Genomic DNA, 15,707 nt, shown 5'->3' with positions numbered 1-15,707 from the left:
AAGATTCTTCTAATTAAGCGTGTTCTGAAACTTAATGTAGTATCAAAGACTGTTGGCTTTGGGGCAAGGGTGGTTTTTACGTTCAGTGGGGATTTTTTCTTTAAATTTAAGTAAAAGAGAAAGAAAGTCAATCAGAAACCTATCTTGGCCAACAAATATATGGGCAAGAAATGAAATCCTCTTTCCCTAGTGGTAACTTGGGGAAGCAGCTGGAGTTCATGATGAAAATAGATTGAATATAGAGAAGACTGGTCTGAAAGGCACAACTCTTCAAATCAGCCTTGCTCTGTTACTTGAAATGAGCTGGTCTGTGCTCCAAAACTGTGTATTTTTGGTTTCCAGGTATGCAAATGAAAGACAAGTTTGACAGTATGGCTTTAAATTGCCACACAGTACCTTCATTTTGTCAGAAAATTGACTTATTCAGATTAAAAGACAACTAGGTACATCCACATTCAGAAGGAATGAATATGACAAGAATTAAATTTTAGCCACATTTTCATAATACATTGATTAAAAATTGTTGCATCAATTTTCAGTTTCTCATGTAACAATGTGACAAAGGTCCAAGGCAGGGCAGGAAAGCCAGTCATGTACAGCCAGCATTCTGAAAAAGCAGCCACTTCATCAGACATAGGGAGAATAATTTTTCTCTAAAGCTGCTCTAGAATTTTGCTTAGAACTTGTAGAACTTAGGCTTGTAACTAGAAACTAGCAAAATCTTTGTAAGCAGAGTGGTACAACACATGTTACTTGTCATAAACTACAATTCTGCAACTGCTTGCTTTGAGGGGAGATATTTTCATCACAGTCTATTTGCAAAACATACTTCAGTTAGCTAATGCCTAAAATATTTATGATTAACAACCCTCTCCCTTTAAAAAGCTTTCTCGTGTCAGAAACATACTACTAACTTGAGAAGAAAGCAATTCAATGAAGAAATACATATTGCTGAAGTGTTAGAAAGAGTACCTCTGAGCTTTCTGTTAAGACAGATATAAAATACATAGCCAAGGAACAGATTTTCTGGAGGACTCAGCAAATTGTAGGATTTGTACACAGAAACTGTGTTTCTTTAAAAAATTAGGATGATGACCTGATTACTTTTACATGCAATAATGGATGTATTGCAGCAATTTAGGAGCCATTTTTCAAAATCCACACTGTGGATGCCAGACTCCTGCAAAGTGGTAGGGAAAGGCTTCTGCATGTGGTGACTTCTGTTCTTCACCAGTGCATGCCAGTGCACTTTCTCCTCAGAGACATGGTTTCCTATCTGGCTGCTGATCTGGAAACTGAGAGAAGGAAGCTCATCCATCCAATTCCTCTTTGAGAAAATACAAAAGCAACAGGCAAATCTATAAAATAATTAATGTTGGAAGAGATTATCCCTTAAAGCCTGACTGTATTAATAAACACTTTTTTTCCTCATAATAACATAAATGATAGACTAGAAAAAGAGGCAGAATAGTGCTTATTTTGGCTCACAGAGCTGCTCTTTGAGAGATTCCTGACAGGAACTAGGGAACCTGCATCTTTCTGTTACAATACCAGAAACCATAAAAGCTGTCAAAAATCAACTGACAACTCCCTGCTTTTGGCAGCCTTTTTCCCATATCTAACTCAGTGTATCTTACCAGGTGTTTTCTTCAAGCTCAGTGGTTTTTGAAAGTTTCAGAAAAGGACTCAAGTATTTTGTGGGAAAAATATACCACCTTCAGTAAATATTTTTCAGGGCTTCCACAGGCTGAGAAGAATTTTTCCAAAAACTTCTACCACAATTGAAAGAGTTCTCTGCTGCTTTGCATCAGAGCCATAGAAAGACAAAGAGGCATTCCTGGCTTGGTAAAAACTGCCTAAGGATACAAAGAAAAAGGACTACAGAAAACTGAGAAGATGATCACATGGAGAGTAAAGGGGCTCTGTAGCCAGGTATTTGGAAAGGAGATAGAAAAGACTAATGACAGAGGACAGGTCTGTGCTGACAGAATCTGGGCTTTGTTATGTGGTCCCTGAATGTCTGCTTTCCTCACCTGTATCTCAAAAAATACCTATTTACTTTTTTTATTCCCTTAATAAATGGCAATAGGATGACTCCTCATGTTGTCAGTTGGATGATTCTGGCTATGACTTGAAAAACACAAACTTTAACATCCATAACAACTAAAAGTGAAATAGGAATGTTTTTAAATTTTCAAAACAGGAATAAAAGGCAAACTGGAAGTCATTTTGTACCTGCATGACTATAAAAAAGGGTACAAAATGTTTGTAAGAAAAACCTTACCATTTCTTATTTAAAAAAACCCAACCAACAAAAATCCTCAAGAAAAATATCCAGCTACCCTGCAAAACCCCTCTCCTAAGTCAATTGTTTAAATTTCCTTTCTGCTGACAATGAGTGTAAAGTATAGCTCTTATAAAATTTCACCTCCTCTCTGGAGTCAGATGGAGAGGACCAGAAAAGGTCACTTCCCTCTAGCACTCCACAAAAGGAAAAGGGGAAATCAGAGCACAGGGACAAGGTACTTGGATAAAAAGGACCATAGATAACGGGTTGGCAACATCCATTTGGCTGCATTTGTAATCTGTTCCTGCCATATACAACCCTGTGCTGCAGAGCACACTTTGGCACTGCAGCAGGGTGTTAAGTGGCTGAATTCAGACCCTGCTAAGGAAAGAGAAAGCTCCCAAGCCACAGTGTCCTGCCAAAGGCAGAAGAGGCACTTGGCGCAGAGGGGCGAATGAAGCCGGCGATAGGAATGCCCCGTGCTCTTATCTGCTGAACTTGGCTCCTGCCTTGGTGAGTGCTGGGCCCTTCACATGAGAAAGAGATAAGCAGCAAACAAAAATGTGGGTCATAATCGAAAATGCAGGAGAGGAAAGAGCAAATTAGTCCTTCCCAGTAGTTGTCTTGGGGGTAGGCCAGGGATACTTAGTCCAGGCAGGGCTCACGTTGGAGCAGAGTCAGAAATCTCTGACTAAGTTACTAGTCAGCTCCTCTTCCCTTCCTGTAGCCCATTCCAGCTGGCTTACCTTCACTGGCAGATGTAAAATATTTCTGGTCCACTTTGCAAGGGGACTGAGAGAACTCTAATATAAAGAATCAGCATAAAGCGACTTGAAGAGAAATAGACACTGAAGGAATAACTAGGCCACATTAACCCATGTGTCCTCCAAAACATGAAGGGTATGAACTAGCATTTAGAAACCAATCATGGGCTAGTTAGATGGAAAATGTTTCACTAATGTGAGAGCTACAAGAGATGCTCTAATCTTTGATTACCCCTGAGGCCATAACAAACTCAGAAAGAAGCATATGAATTGCTGATTATTTTCTGTGATGATAGAATCTGAGAAGTTGCTGATAATGTTTTTGTGCAGACTGATGGGTCCCTGGCTGTACCACTCCAACTAAATATAAGTCATGTAGTGCTGCTCTCATTTCAGGACAAGGTAGAAGATGCTGGAGTTTTGAGATTTCTTTTTTTTTGGGAGTACACAACCTTTCTATAGGGAGATGAAGACAGTGATCATGAATTTTGTCTTGCAAGATAAATCCTGGCTTTCAGCCACTTTAGCACATCCACCATGATGTGATCATGAAGTATCCTTTCATCATTCAGTACACAAAATGGATGACAGGAGATAAAGAGATCAGGGAGGTTTAGAGAAAGAATGGTACAGAAGGTAAAGCTGTGTGGTGGAAGCCAGCGAGTGTAAAATTCAAGATTATGTTATAATAAACATACAGTGGGGATCACAGTAATCTTTACTTTGATTTCCACTGATTATATACTTGACTTACATATTTTTAAATATAGTCAACATGCAAGCTGTAAACCTGTTCAGGCATCTTCAGAGTCATTTTAGTGTGCTGAAAAAGAACTCTGCTTAAACAATATCTTATGGTCCACATCCATCCCAAACTGGAAGTACCAATTTGGGAAGCTCCTATAATTATGTTTCCCAGTTTTTTATAAACAAGAACATTTTAAGTAGTAATAGCTGATAACTTCATTCAGGCTCTATGTTTCAGGCAGGATGGTATTGAGCAAGAGCATTTGGAACTTGATGCCAGGAGAAAGACGAGGATGTCTTTGGATCCACTGCTGCTGAGAGGGTTTGTCCTTCCATGCTGCAACTCAGGTTTGGACTCTGTCAGTCTGATCATGCCTCTACAACCATTCCCTGCTGTTATGAAAAGACCAGGAAAGACAGCACCTATTCTGCAATACCTCTTTGCTCAGAACCCTTCATCCCGCCCTTACAAGAGCCCCTTCTGGCTCATCTGTTGGAATAGGGGCTTTATTCCCTTTACTGAGGAATAAGGATTCATATCCAATGAGTTGCTACAATCATTCCTCAAATAATTCTTCCTATATAATAAGTCCTAACAAACAAAGACAAATTTAATTGGTGCATGAATTGACAATTTCTATACATACAACCAGAGCATATTTAGAACTATTAATGTTTCTAAGAGAAGCAAAAGGGAGATAGTATAAAGTAAATCACACAATTCCATCAAGAAAGTAAGATGTAACTGGGGTAAGCATTTATTTTACAAAATCAGGGTCTGCTCAGTGCTTCAGCTGAAAGTGCCCCATGTGGAGAGAAGCTAGTGATCAGAACATTTCCACAAACAAAATGAGAACACTGATGTTTTATCTGGAGAATCACAGATGTTTTCAGAATTGAAAACTGTCAAAGTCAACTAAATAAGAAAGGGTTTACCCCAGATTTTAAATGTGTTTCCATAAATAAGAGAAGTTCTTTTGGGAAAGAACTGTAGGAGGTGTTCCACTGAAGATGTTTGTAGTTAATACACTTTACCTTGTTTTTCTGCCCTGGTAGTTACTGTATTAAGCTCCCACGCAGAAACTTTTCTTTTTTAACGCCACTGATATTAAGTTAGAAACCACCTCCTGGCAAGGTTTAGAAAGATGTTTCTGTGTCTGACAGCCATTGAAAATGCAGGTGGATCCAAAGAAGTTTTGCCTCAGATGGTTTCTTTTTGCTACCTTCAGTGAGCACAGGCAAGCACAACCAGCACCCTGGCAGGGTCCCCTCAGTCCTTCGGAAGGCAAAGAGATGAAGGGATGCACACTGGAAGTTTCTCTGCCTGCAGCCCTTGACAAGTCCTCCTATGAATAAAGGGCATAGATTTCCTGACTGATCCATAAAGTGAATGATGGCTTTTTTGGCTCTTCTAATATTCACTTCCTGCACAGGATGAAAGATTGTGGCTCTTTGGATGATGCATGTGTTATGGATCAACTTGATTTAGCTTCTATAACTCAAAATTATCTTCTGGAAAAATGGGTTTTAGACACTTTTACATACTATTGCCACTTTTTCACTTTAGAGTGAAAAAGAGAAGAAAAAAAGACTATATATACACAAACCTAGAAATCTACATTTGCAAAGGTTGTACTAAGTTAGAGATAAAGGCAGTGCATGACAGCTGGCATTCATTGTGCCTGTCAGTAGATAATCATGAATGATTTAGCTTTCCAATGGGTTTTGAGGTCCATTGTGAAAGACTCTTAAGGAAAATCAATACCTGAAAGATAAATGGCAAAGTCTGCAAATTAGAAATAAAGAAGTACTGAAGCACTGTTTCTTAAAATAAAGAGTTTAAACATGCAATGTCTGTGATGTATAGCAGCATAATTTTACTTAATTATCAAGAATTCTAAGGGAGGACGTAGACCCCAGGTTGACAGTGTTTGCCAATTTCCCCAGGTTTATTTTTTAATAAAACCCACATAAGTTTGGAGAGGAATGACAGTTGAGAAGGATAAACACTCCAGGAATTAGGCAAATGAAATGTAACCCAGATAAATATAAACTAGGCAAAACCAGTGTAAATATCCAAATTAATCTGTCTCTAGAGGCTATGTGACTGATATTCAGTACCACCAGTAAGTAAATAATGGTTCGTTGGCTCCAAAACTACAACATCTCTGAAGAAAAGCTTCTCTGAGCCTTAATGAACAGTTCTGTGAAAAGGCTCACCTAGAAAACCTGTGCAACTGAAAAGCAGACAAATCAGTAACAGGTAAAATTCTGGAGTGTATTAGGAAGAGGATGGAAAATTATTATGAATTGCATCATGCCTTTATATGCAAATAACACACTGCTTTCTTAATAAGGCATTGAGTTTTGGGCCTGCTCTTTTCATCTACCTGGATTTTTGAAAATCTTTTATATTTTTGTGTACATGCACATCCCCACATCTCCTTCATAAAAGCACAATTTTCACATAGATGTTTTGCAGTGAATTAGTAATATTTGCTGCTGTTTGTTTGTTGGGCTGCTGACCCATGAGAGAAGCTGGTTCTTCTGTCACCTCACAACCACCCCACATCACCACAGGCTGTAGCACAAGGCTTGTCAGCAGGGTGTATTTGCAAGGCATGAAGTAAAGAAATGCTGTTGCTGTGTTAAACTCCAGACAGAAGGTTAGTTTGTGAAAGGAAACCCTTGGCAGTGGCTCAGCTGATTGCTGTCTGGCGGTGATGACACTGCTCCCCTTTCCGCCCCCCACAGCCACGGTGACAATTGTGATGTGTGACAGTTCAGGTGACAGTCACCTACAGACACACTGTACTTGCTGACTAGGCAGAAATTACTCACAACAGTTTCCTTCCTGTTGCCACGAGCTTAACGATTTAAGCTAATGATAAAGTGTGATGGCAAAAAAGCATTTTGATAACACTCAGTGCCTTTTTATGAGCTGATAAAAGAGCAAGAGCCACAGAAGAGAGTGGGTTTTTTATTACTGCACTAATAAACATGAAGAGCCACGGAAGTATTATTTTGGCAATAATTTTTTGTTTGTTTTAAAAAGACCCCAAGATGCTTTACCATAAAGGAAAAATAATAGGTTCGCATTTTTCACGTTGGCTGGCTGTGCAGTTTTACACTTTAGTGTTGAAATTATAAGGAATTAACAATATCCTCCACAAATAACAATATCCTCCAGCTGTTTTCCCAGCTGTATTAGATTTAGCTTGATTCACAGCAGTGGAGGATCTAGGTCTTACCTGCCATACCTGTCTTTTGATCAGCTTTTCTTTTTTCCTTTTTTTACAGCATATAGAAATACACATGTCCAGACAAATGCTTGAAATCATTCCATCACTTCTCAAGTCTCAATCTCATGGTGTTTTTTCAATGTGCAAACACTGCCTCAAATGACCAAGTTAAAAACCAATCAGCCCCATTCACAGTGAGAAGGCTGGGTATTACTCCAAGCCTTTTGTACAAGGGAAAATCAACCACCATGGCACAGACAAAAAGACTCCCTAGGACTCCATAAGCAATGCACTGTTTTAAGGCAGCTTCAATACTGGATATTAGAACCAGACTGGAAAGCATACACTGAAACTAAATGTGGAAACACCTTTACTTACTGTGTTAAAATTTGGGAAGAATCCAACAGCAGAGCTGCTGTCCACAGGGAAGGACATAAAGGGTTTGATATCCAGGGAAGGCTGCATCATCAAGGTAGGTGTGCGCACAAGGGTGGGAAGTGTAGTAGTGCCTGCCAAGAGCAAACAAAACCAGGAATTCATGGTATTCTCCTTTCTCCAACACACACAGTATAGCTGACACAACTGCCAAGAAAATATAATACAGGGGATGAGGAAAAGGCTCTGTAGGAGTTAATATCATTAAAAGGAACCTATTTACACACAGCACAGATGAGGCAGAGCACTTCCCTATGGCCATGGATACTCAGATGCTGAAGAGAAGACATATGGTATATAAATCACACTGGCAGGTAGAATAAATCCTTTCTACAGCTGAAAAATTATTCTTGTGCCAAAAAGGCCAGGATGGGTGCCCATGAAAGTCAGATGCTTTTGCAATTCATGGTTGCCTACGAGATCAGCCAGCACAGACAATACATGTATTGCTGAAATCCAGAGGTTTGTTTCCAAATAGTGGTCTGCATGTTATTTTTTCCCCTCTGCTAACTATCAGGTGCTACAAAAATACCATTTCATCTAACATGTAAAAAATTGCCTTTTTTACAATGCAAGGCAAATATCAGAAAACAGCCAACAATTAAATAATCAGAGAGCATATAAATGAATGCAATTCTTTACATGCAGTGCTAACTAGCATTTTCTAAATTGGAGCTCTCTAAACAAAAGCTTTCCAGAAATCTATGTGCTGAATTTTTTTCTGTATACACTGAAGAACCATGGCCCAGCAAGATCCCAAAGGAACGGGCAGGAACAGACATCCAAATATTCATTTTTAACTAACTATCTGCCCTATTCACACAGTAAGTGTGCCTATTTCACAGCTCCCAGCTATGCCTGTGGGAGTATTTCTTTCCCTGAAATTGTACAAAATAGATTTCATTGAAATAAGAAGTGCAGAAAAAAATAATCAAAAATCTCAGTGTCTCCTTGCTGGGTTGAATAAATAATTCAACACTGACAGGAGCAGGCAGTGAAACATAAGTGTCCCACACCTCTAAAGGAGGGTGAGTCACTCTGTCTCTCCTACCTCTGTCACAATTTCTCCATAATTACCTCCTTCTCCCACTCACCAGTGGCCAGCAGCTGGGAGCATAACAGGCCTCTTAGGAGCTTCCCTTGTCTCAGGCAGAACTTACACAATACCTGAACTTTTTTCCACAGAAGTCATCTGAGCTTTTGTAACCTACCAAGAAGGGGATGGGCAGGAGGGGAGTGGGACTGAGAGGGAGCTAAAAAGAGGGGGTTAGAAAAGTAAACAAGCAATTTTCCTTCTTTTCTCCCATAAAATCAAGTCATTTGTATCCACTTGCAAAATGCCAGGCAATCTGTAAGGGCTGCCTCAGTCTTCCATTGAGGGATCTCCCTTTCTGCCTGTTAAGGACACACAAAACTGAAGGCAGAGCAGACATTTTCCTCCTTTTCCCTGTCCTGCCTCCACAGTCACAATTTCAAGCCCATCTTACAGTATTCAAGAGGAAAGCCAAGTTCAGAAGCCAGATGGGGCTGCATGCATTTTTTGGATGACCAAACACCTACAACTAGCCCTGAGCGCAAATTTTGTTGATGCTGGAGAGACAGTCATTTTGAGCACAGCTGCAGCACAGTAAACATTATATTATTGTCTAGCAGATGAATAGCAGGCTATAATCTGTTCTCTGTTTCTTCTATGGGAAAAGCATGATGATTGCACAAAGATGGGTCAATGACAGCTATGGAGAGAGAATTGTTTCACACCATCACAACTGAGCTGCACAACTTGAAAAATATGCTTGAGAAACTTTCCCAGAATATTATCTCCTTCTATCCCAATACTTTCATAAATGGCAGGTTTGTTCCTGTATACCCATGAAACTAATTGACAGTTGTGCCTAATTAACTGTAAGTCAAAGCTTATTCAAGTGGAGTCACAAACGTCAAAAAGCTGAAGGCAAACATGCCTATAGTTTCTTACTTATATCCGTAATGAAAAAGATGAATCAACAGGAAAGCAGTGTGTCAGAGAATTTATCCAAAGAAAGTATCTTCAACTGCAAAAATGATGATTATTTCTACTAGCTAGTTCTGAAACAGCAGATTTACATAATTTGGATTTCAGAGTTGCATTCAAACAGGAACTATGTTGTATTCAATTACCTAAAGGGCCATCATCAATCTAACTTCTGCAAGTTTCTCTTTGAAGTTCATAAGCAATTAAAGATCTGTGAAGTTAAAGAAGACCTGTCCTCTCTTTACATAAACGTACTTCAATGAAGCTTTGGTTACATATTTTAACTCAATTTTACAGAAAAAAACCCCAACCCCAGAATAGACTTAAATTGTGACTGACACTTGAAATCAAAGTTACTTTTCTGATGCTGCCCTTATTCAATGTATAGAAAATATTTGGCATAAAATCTTCAAAAATTAAAAACCAATTAGCATCCTCCTGAAGAAAAAAACCAACCTTCTTTGTACTCCTGGGGTGAGTACAGCACCTTTCACATGAAAAAGACATCTGAAATCTGTCAGTAGTTTTGCAGTCCATGGTGTTTCTGCTGCCAGAGCAATTTATGACCAGGAGACTAGAATACATGTGGAGCCCACACAGAACAGAAAACACACACACACCTTCCAGACTGATTATTGAAGACATTAATCATGAAAAAATTTTTCATTTTGTTTGCCAATTTACTCCTTCAGCAATTGCCAGTCCAATAACCCTGTTGGGCTGAAGTTTGGCTTTCAGACCCACTTCTGAAAGAATTATCAGATAAAGGTGACCTAAATTACAAGTAGAAGCTCTTCATGACAAAACCATCAAAGCAAATGCAATAGGGCTGTTTCACACTGGCATTGCTCCCGAAGGTCAAATAGATTCTCACCACTACTCCACCAAATCTGTATCCAGACCTGAACTAAGCAGGAATACTGGCACAAGAAAGATGTCACTGACAAGCTTCATTATCTTCATAAATTTAACAGATGTTTACCATTTCATTAGCATTTTAATGATAAAGACAACTCACCACATCAAACACGGATTGCTTTAAAATAGCTGTAAATCTTTGGAATAAATGTAACTGCTCTTTCTTGTAAATGTTTTCACTTATTTCAGCTTCATACATGTTAAACACTATTTTATCTTCATAACTTCCATTCTGACTCCCACAGCAGGAGTTACCTATGTACTAGGAATGCAAGCTGCAGACAGACTTTGCAAAAGGCTCGTCCCTTTTACCCTTATCTATGAGGAGGAAAACAGATTTTCATCTCATCAGATGAAATGCCTCATTTTATTAAATGTTTTTCTTCTTCCCACACATATTTATGTGAAAAAACAAGTCCCTGTGTAACAACAGGTGCTGCTCCTCTTTAGGAGGAGCACATGCTTCACATACACTGCAATGCACTGGGACACTCAGGTTGCTACAGAAGTTACAAAAGGTTGCAATCATTACCCAAATTTAATCCACCTCTAACAAGTAAAGTGCAATGGATTAAGCAGGGCAAGTGGTATTTTTGGGGAGCAATTAGAAAGTCTCGCATCTGTCACTCCTGTGGCAAGACGTGTCCCCAGGGCCAGTGAGACAAGCTTTAGCCTGTTGCCAGCGAGGGGATAGGTGACACAGGGACGTGAAGAATCTCTACCAACAGCCCCCTGCTTTTCCAGCTTCCCAGAAAATACATGGAGTTCAAGACTAGCAGAATTTCAGTTTTGGCAGAGGAATCACAGTTAACTTTGGCCATGGTAAACAGTCTGCTCCTCTTCTTCAAGTAAAAGTGGTGCCAAGTTCAGTCAAATCTAAGCACACAGACTTCGCCCTTTGTACCTCCAGAAAACTATTTGTGACACTATTACTTATGTGATTTTCTCAACAATTGTTTTTCTTTGCCACTGAAAAATGCAAAAGGAGTGTAATTCCTGCTCATTAATTCCTCAGATTTGGGTCAGCATTAGACCATTACACAAAAAACTCCAATTCCATCACAAAATTTACTCATATAAAACACATTTTGTGGATTATTTCAGCTTACTTAAAGAAATTAATTATGCTCCAGACTTGAAAGCATGCTCTTCCAACATCTTCATTAAAGGCAATTTAGAGAAACCTGAAGTCCTACTCAATTCTCTCCCTTTTTCCTATTATCAAAAGATGTTACTACAATATTTTAATCCTCCCATCCAAGGAAGCAATCCACACTCAGAACAAGAGCAGTGGAAGAGTAACTGAAGCGCTATAAGGACTGAATAGAAGTATTTGGGCGACAAATTTCTGTGCTCTCCATCCACCTCAGGTTGCACATGGTTGCATTTGCTTGAACTTGTGCCATTGACAGTATTTGGGAAAGTTTCAAAGGGACATTGAAATATTCATACCTCCCACTAGTTCTGTGATTAACACTGACAGTTCTCAGTTCATGGACAGGCTGTGCTGCCTTTTTCATCTCTGAATTGTCTGCCCATTTTCAGCTACAAGGAACCTTTACTTTCTACAGTAATGTTGAGTAGTCTTATCTGGCCTCAGAGCATTAGAAATGTAACTGCTGTGATGGATCAATTCTGCACTTTCTCCTCCCTTCACCTTTTCAGAACCATGTTTTTGAGACACTGCTTGAGCCAGCAGTATCCCTTGGAGGGTGGATGACAAACTGCTCCTTTCGTTTTGCCCACATTGGCTGAATTAGTTATGTTCTGCAACCAGAGTGTGCACAGCCACCCTCTCTCTAGACCTCACACTGTCATCTCCATTTATAGCATTTTTCTTCCACCTCCAGAAGGTGGAAGCAGCTCCCTGGAAGGATTCTGAGGCAATTCTGCATGTGTTCACCTATGAGCTTTTTCTGGGACACTACAGTTTCACTACAGTTTATTAAGTTGTCAGTGGAAGTTTTCAGCATTTTCAGAAATATTTACTTCCGCATGTAGCTCAAAAACCCAGTTTTATAAACAGGTTAGAGCCAGAGGCAGTACCTAGGGCTTTCATATTGAATAAAAATCTCTTCAGCTCTATTGGCTGTGACTCGCAAAAAAAGCCCAAAATCACCACACCGCTGCTAAAACCCCCAAGTTACAAAAGACTTTCATACACTTGCTTATATGCAATTCAGTGGAAAGATATGCAAAAAAATTGTGTTTATAAAAATGCCTCCACCTAACTACATGATAAAAGATTGATAGTTTTCTTCCCTTTTATCTGATGCCCCCACTGCATCATGCCTCAGATCTGCTTCCACCACAATCTTTTTCCCCATAGCTGACAGGTGAAAACCAATCACTTGCAAGTCACTGCATTTTGTTGTTTGGGCATTTATATGGCACTAGCCCCTGAGATATTTCACAATGCTTAATATTAGTCATTTTTTCTTTTCAGTACGATCAGTTTACAGGATTTAAAAATTTTCTAATTTCATTTGTTTACTTACAGCTATACATGGGTATTAGAGGATGTCATCTGTTTATGCCTAAGATAAACTCATAAAAACAAGTTGAGTGCAAGTAAAGTAATTCTGAGTTTCTGAACAGCAGGTGTTGATATCAAAACGCTTAAGGAAAAATCTATTCTAGAAGCATCCCATTAATAAGACTCACAAAGGTGAATATTAACACCTCTTCTATAAAAAAAGTTAGTAAATACTGAATTTTAATAGATTCTTTTCACATATCAGTCAGCAGACCAAACATTTTTTCCTTATAATATGGTATTATGAGAAATGAGACCTATGACACCCATATGGATTCCAGTCTGTCAAAAGAAGTCATGGAGAGATTAAGACCATTACTTCAACAAATTTTCCCAAATGGCAAATTAATGTGATGTTAAGAGATAACTCACTATCCAGGTAACATTTTTCCAAGTAACTTGAAGCAGAAGCCCAGAATATAAGTGACATGGCGCAGCTACTGGCTGACAATAGGAAAAATGCTGACAAGTCTCCTGCCCCCCGGGCACCACATCAACTAAAACACTGAAGAATGACGATGCATCTCCTTTGGGAGTTGATATAATTAGCATCAGAGCTATTGATACATATCGTTTAAAACCTGGATCATGCACTGTATTTTTCTCCTAAACATTATCCACACACCAATGGAATAGTCTGACCTCCACTGCTTACTAATGAGTTTTAAAAACAAAGTATATACACCCATCTGTGTCTGGCAACAAAAGCCAGGTAAATCCTCAAAAGATGTGTTGTTTTGTTTTTTCAGGAGCCACAGGGAAAGGCAGCAAGAACTGGTGTAGAAACCATGGCTACCCAACAGCACTAAAGAAGAATCCCTCCACAGAACACTCATAAGGCAAGTGGTAAGAAAGCATCAGTCCAGCTCCAGTCTTCCTTAGCAACATATGGATACAAAACGATATGCCAAATATTCTGCACTCCATTTGCAGTTTACTTCTTTCTGTATGTTTCAGCAAACCCAGAGGCATTTGATGCAACTTCACTACAATGTACAAGTTATCTCTATATTGTACAGTATAAACTCTTTACACTCAAGAATAGCTTACCTAAAAAACCTGTCAGATTATGAAAATCATTCTCTCCCTAAAACATGATTTCCAGTATGCTTCAGCATGAAGTTAGTATTTCCATTATTATCTACATAGAAATGAATGGTCTATGAAGATGTATCAGAATTCCATATTCTGCTTTTGTATAAAATTTGATACCTTGAAATGGGGTATTTCTATGTTTCAAATACATGTAGGCATCCACCAACTAGGCCAACACAAAAAATAGATTGAAATCTGGTGCTGCTGAAATTAATGGAAGCTCTGGCATTTAGTCAATCCAAAAAGCCAACCATCACTTACTTACCTAATACTTATAATTATGTATAACTAATTTAGAAAAGTTGTATAGTTGTATATTGCATGTTATTTCACGTAAGAATCTTAAAAATAAAAACAAACCTTACAAGTAAGGTATCTTCATTGGATCAGATCCTTCCTCATTGAAGTATTAGGTGGTTATTTGGAATTCCTTTGACTTCCTTTAATTGCCAATATTCCTTTGCCTAGCTAATTGTTTTCCATTTCCAATGCCTTATGGTGGAAGGATAGTAATTTAAAAAATTTAAAACGTAGACTGTAGATCATATAATATTATGCACATACTTGACAGGAAGATAACAATGAAAAAACTGATATTATAAAATGTTGTTATGATAATATGAATATTCAAAACAATGGTGTCAATACTTACTGCCTTAGTCTCTACCTTTAGTATATCGAAATCATGTACATGAGCAAATAATGATGTCTGCTGGGGAGAGGGAAGCTGAGGAGGGGGAAGATAGAGACAAAACAAGAGGAAAATGGAATTCCAGTATTTTAGACACAAATACATTACAAAATGAATCAAGAAAAATCTTATTCTCCTTGCAGTTGTATTGCCTTTCTAATATTTTCCAACAGGAATCCCCACAGGTTTTTTTATGGAAGATACCAGAACAGATGGAGTGGGAAGTGAAGTCCAATAATTAGAAGTGGAACAGATTATCTTGCATTTTCCTCAAATAACTGTGTTCCAATTGCCTGATCACAACTTTAGGAAGAGCCCTGTCCTTGGTGGATTCGCAGGACGTGTGCCTCACACTCCTGTCCCCTCTGTCCCTCCGTGTTCCTGTGGCTCAGGGCTTGCACGCTGCACAGTGAGCAGCCCAGAGTTTACAGCACTTGTGCTTCACTGTTCCACACGTTTTTTTCTCAGGATTTACATTCCCCAGCCAAGTGAATGCCACAAGCACTATACTGCTATCAAAGCACGTTTGTTAGCACTGGCTTCTTGTCAAGTCTATGCAATTAAATAAATTACAAAACATCCTTTACTATATTTAGAAGAAACATGCTGGCTGGAGTACAACTGCAATTTGCTATTATCTATAGATACTATGGAAATATTTGCCATTAGTTTTTTAAAAGAGATAATTCTCTGGACTTCTAAAGCAACCAAGACTATTTGTTTGACTGGAAAATAGAGTGCCATGTCACAGCTTAACACAATCAAGCTCATTAAACTGGATTTTATTCTAATAAAACAGTTACAACTATTAATAAATGCAATGCTCTGGCCTGCATTAAGGTCAGCTGGAGCTTTGCAGTCTATCCCTATTTATTTTTCTCAGAATCCCCTGGCTGGCTCAAGCTTCTCCCTCTGCTCTCCACAGACCGAGCAGCATTACCTCCTCCTCTGTCCTTATCTGCTTCTAGGAAACATTGCTTT

At 38.8% G+C, this 15,707-nt stretch overlaps 1 protein-coding gene across 6 annotated transcripts in view; it reads right to left on the bottom strand.

The window, feature by feature from the left end:
- The window catches only part of ZNF385B (zinc finger protein 385B), a 159,508-nt gene that overhangs the window by 46,094 nt on the left and 97,707 nt on the right, over positions 1–15,707 (bottom strand). For 5 of the 6 annotated variants that reach the window (XM_085066325.1, XM_085066326.1, XM_085066328.1 and 2 more), the window contains one exon: positions 7,419–7,549. In XM_085066325.1, coding sequence (XP_084922451.1) covers positions 7,419–7,549 — 131 coding nt within the window. Of the gene's footprint in view, positions 1–7,418; positions 7,550–7,698; positions 7,751–15,707 lie in introns of those variants that run through there. The other variant, XM_085066327.1, reaches the window with a different exon arrangement.

The sequence above is a fragment of the Lichenostomus cassidix genome, chromosome 7 (genome assembly GCF_008360975.1).
Source record: "Lichenostomus cassidix isolate B80296 chromosome 7, HeHo_3.0, whole genome shotgun sequence".
Classification (NCBI taxonomy): Eukaryota; Metazoa; Chordata; class Aves; order Passeriformes; family Meliphagidae; genus Lichenostomus; species Lichenostomus cassidix.
This window is presented reverse-complemented; position numbering and strand designations above follow the sequence as displayed.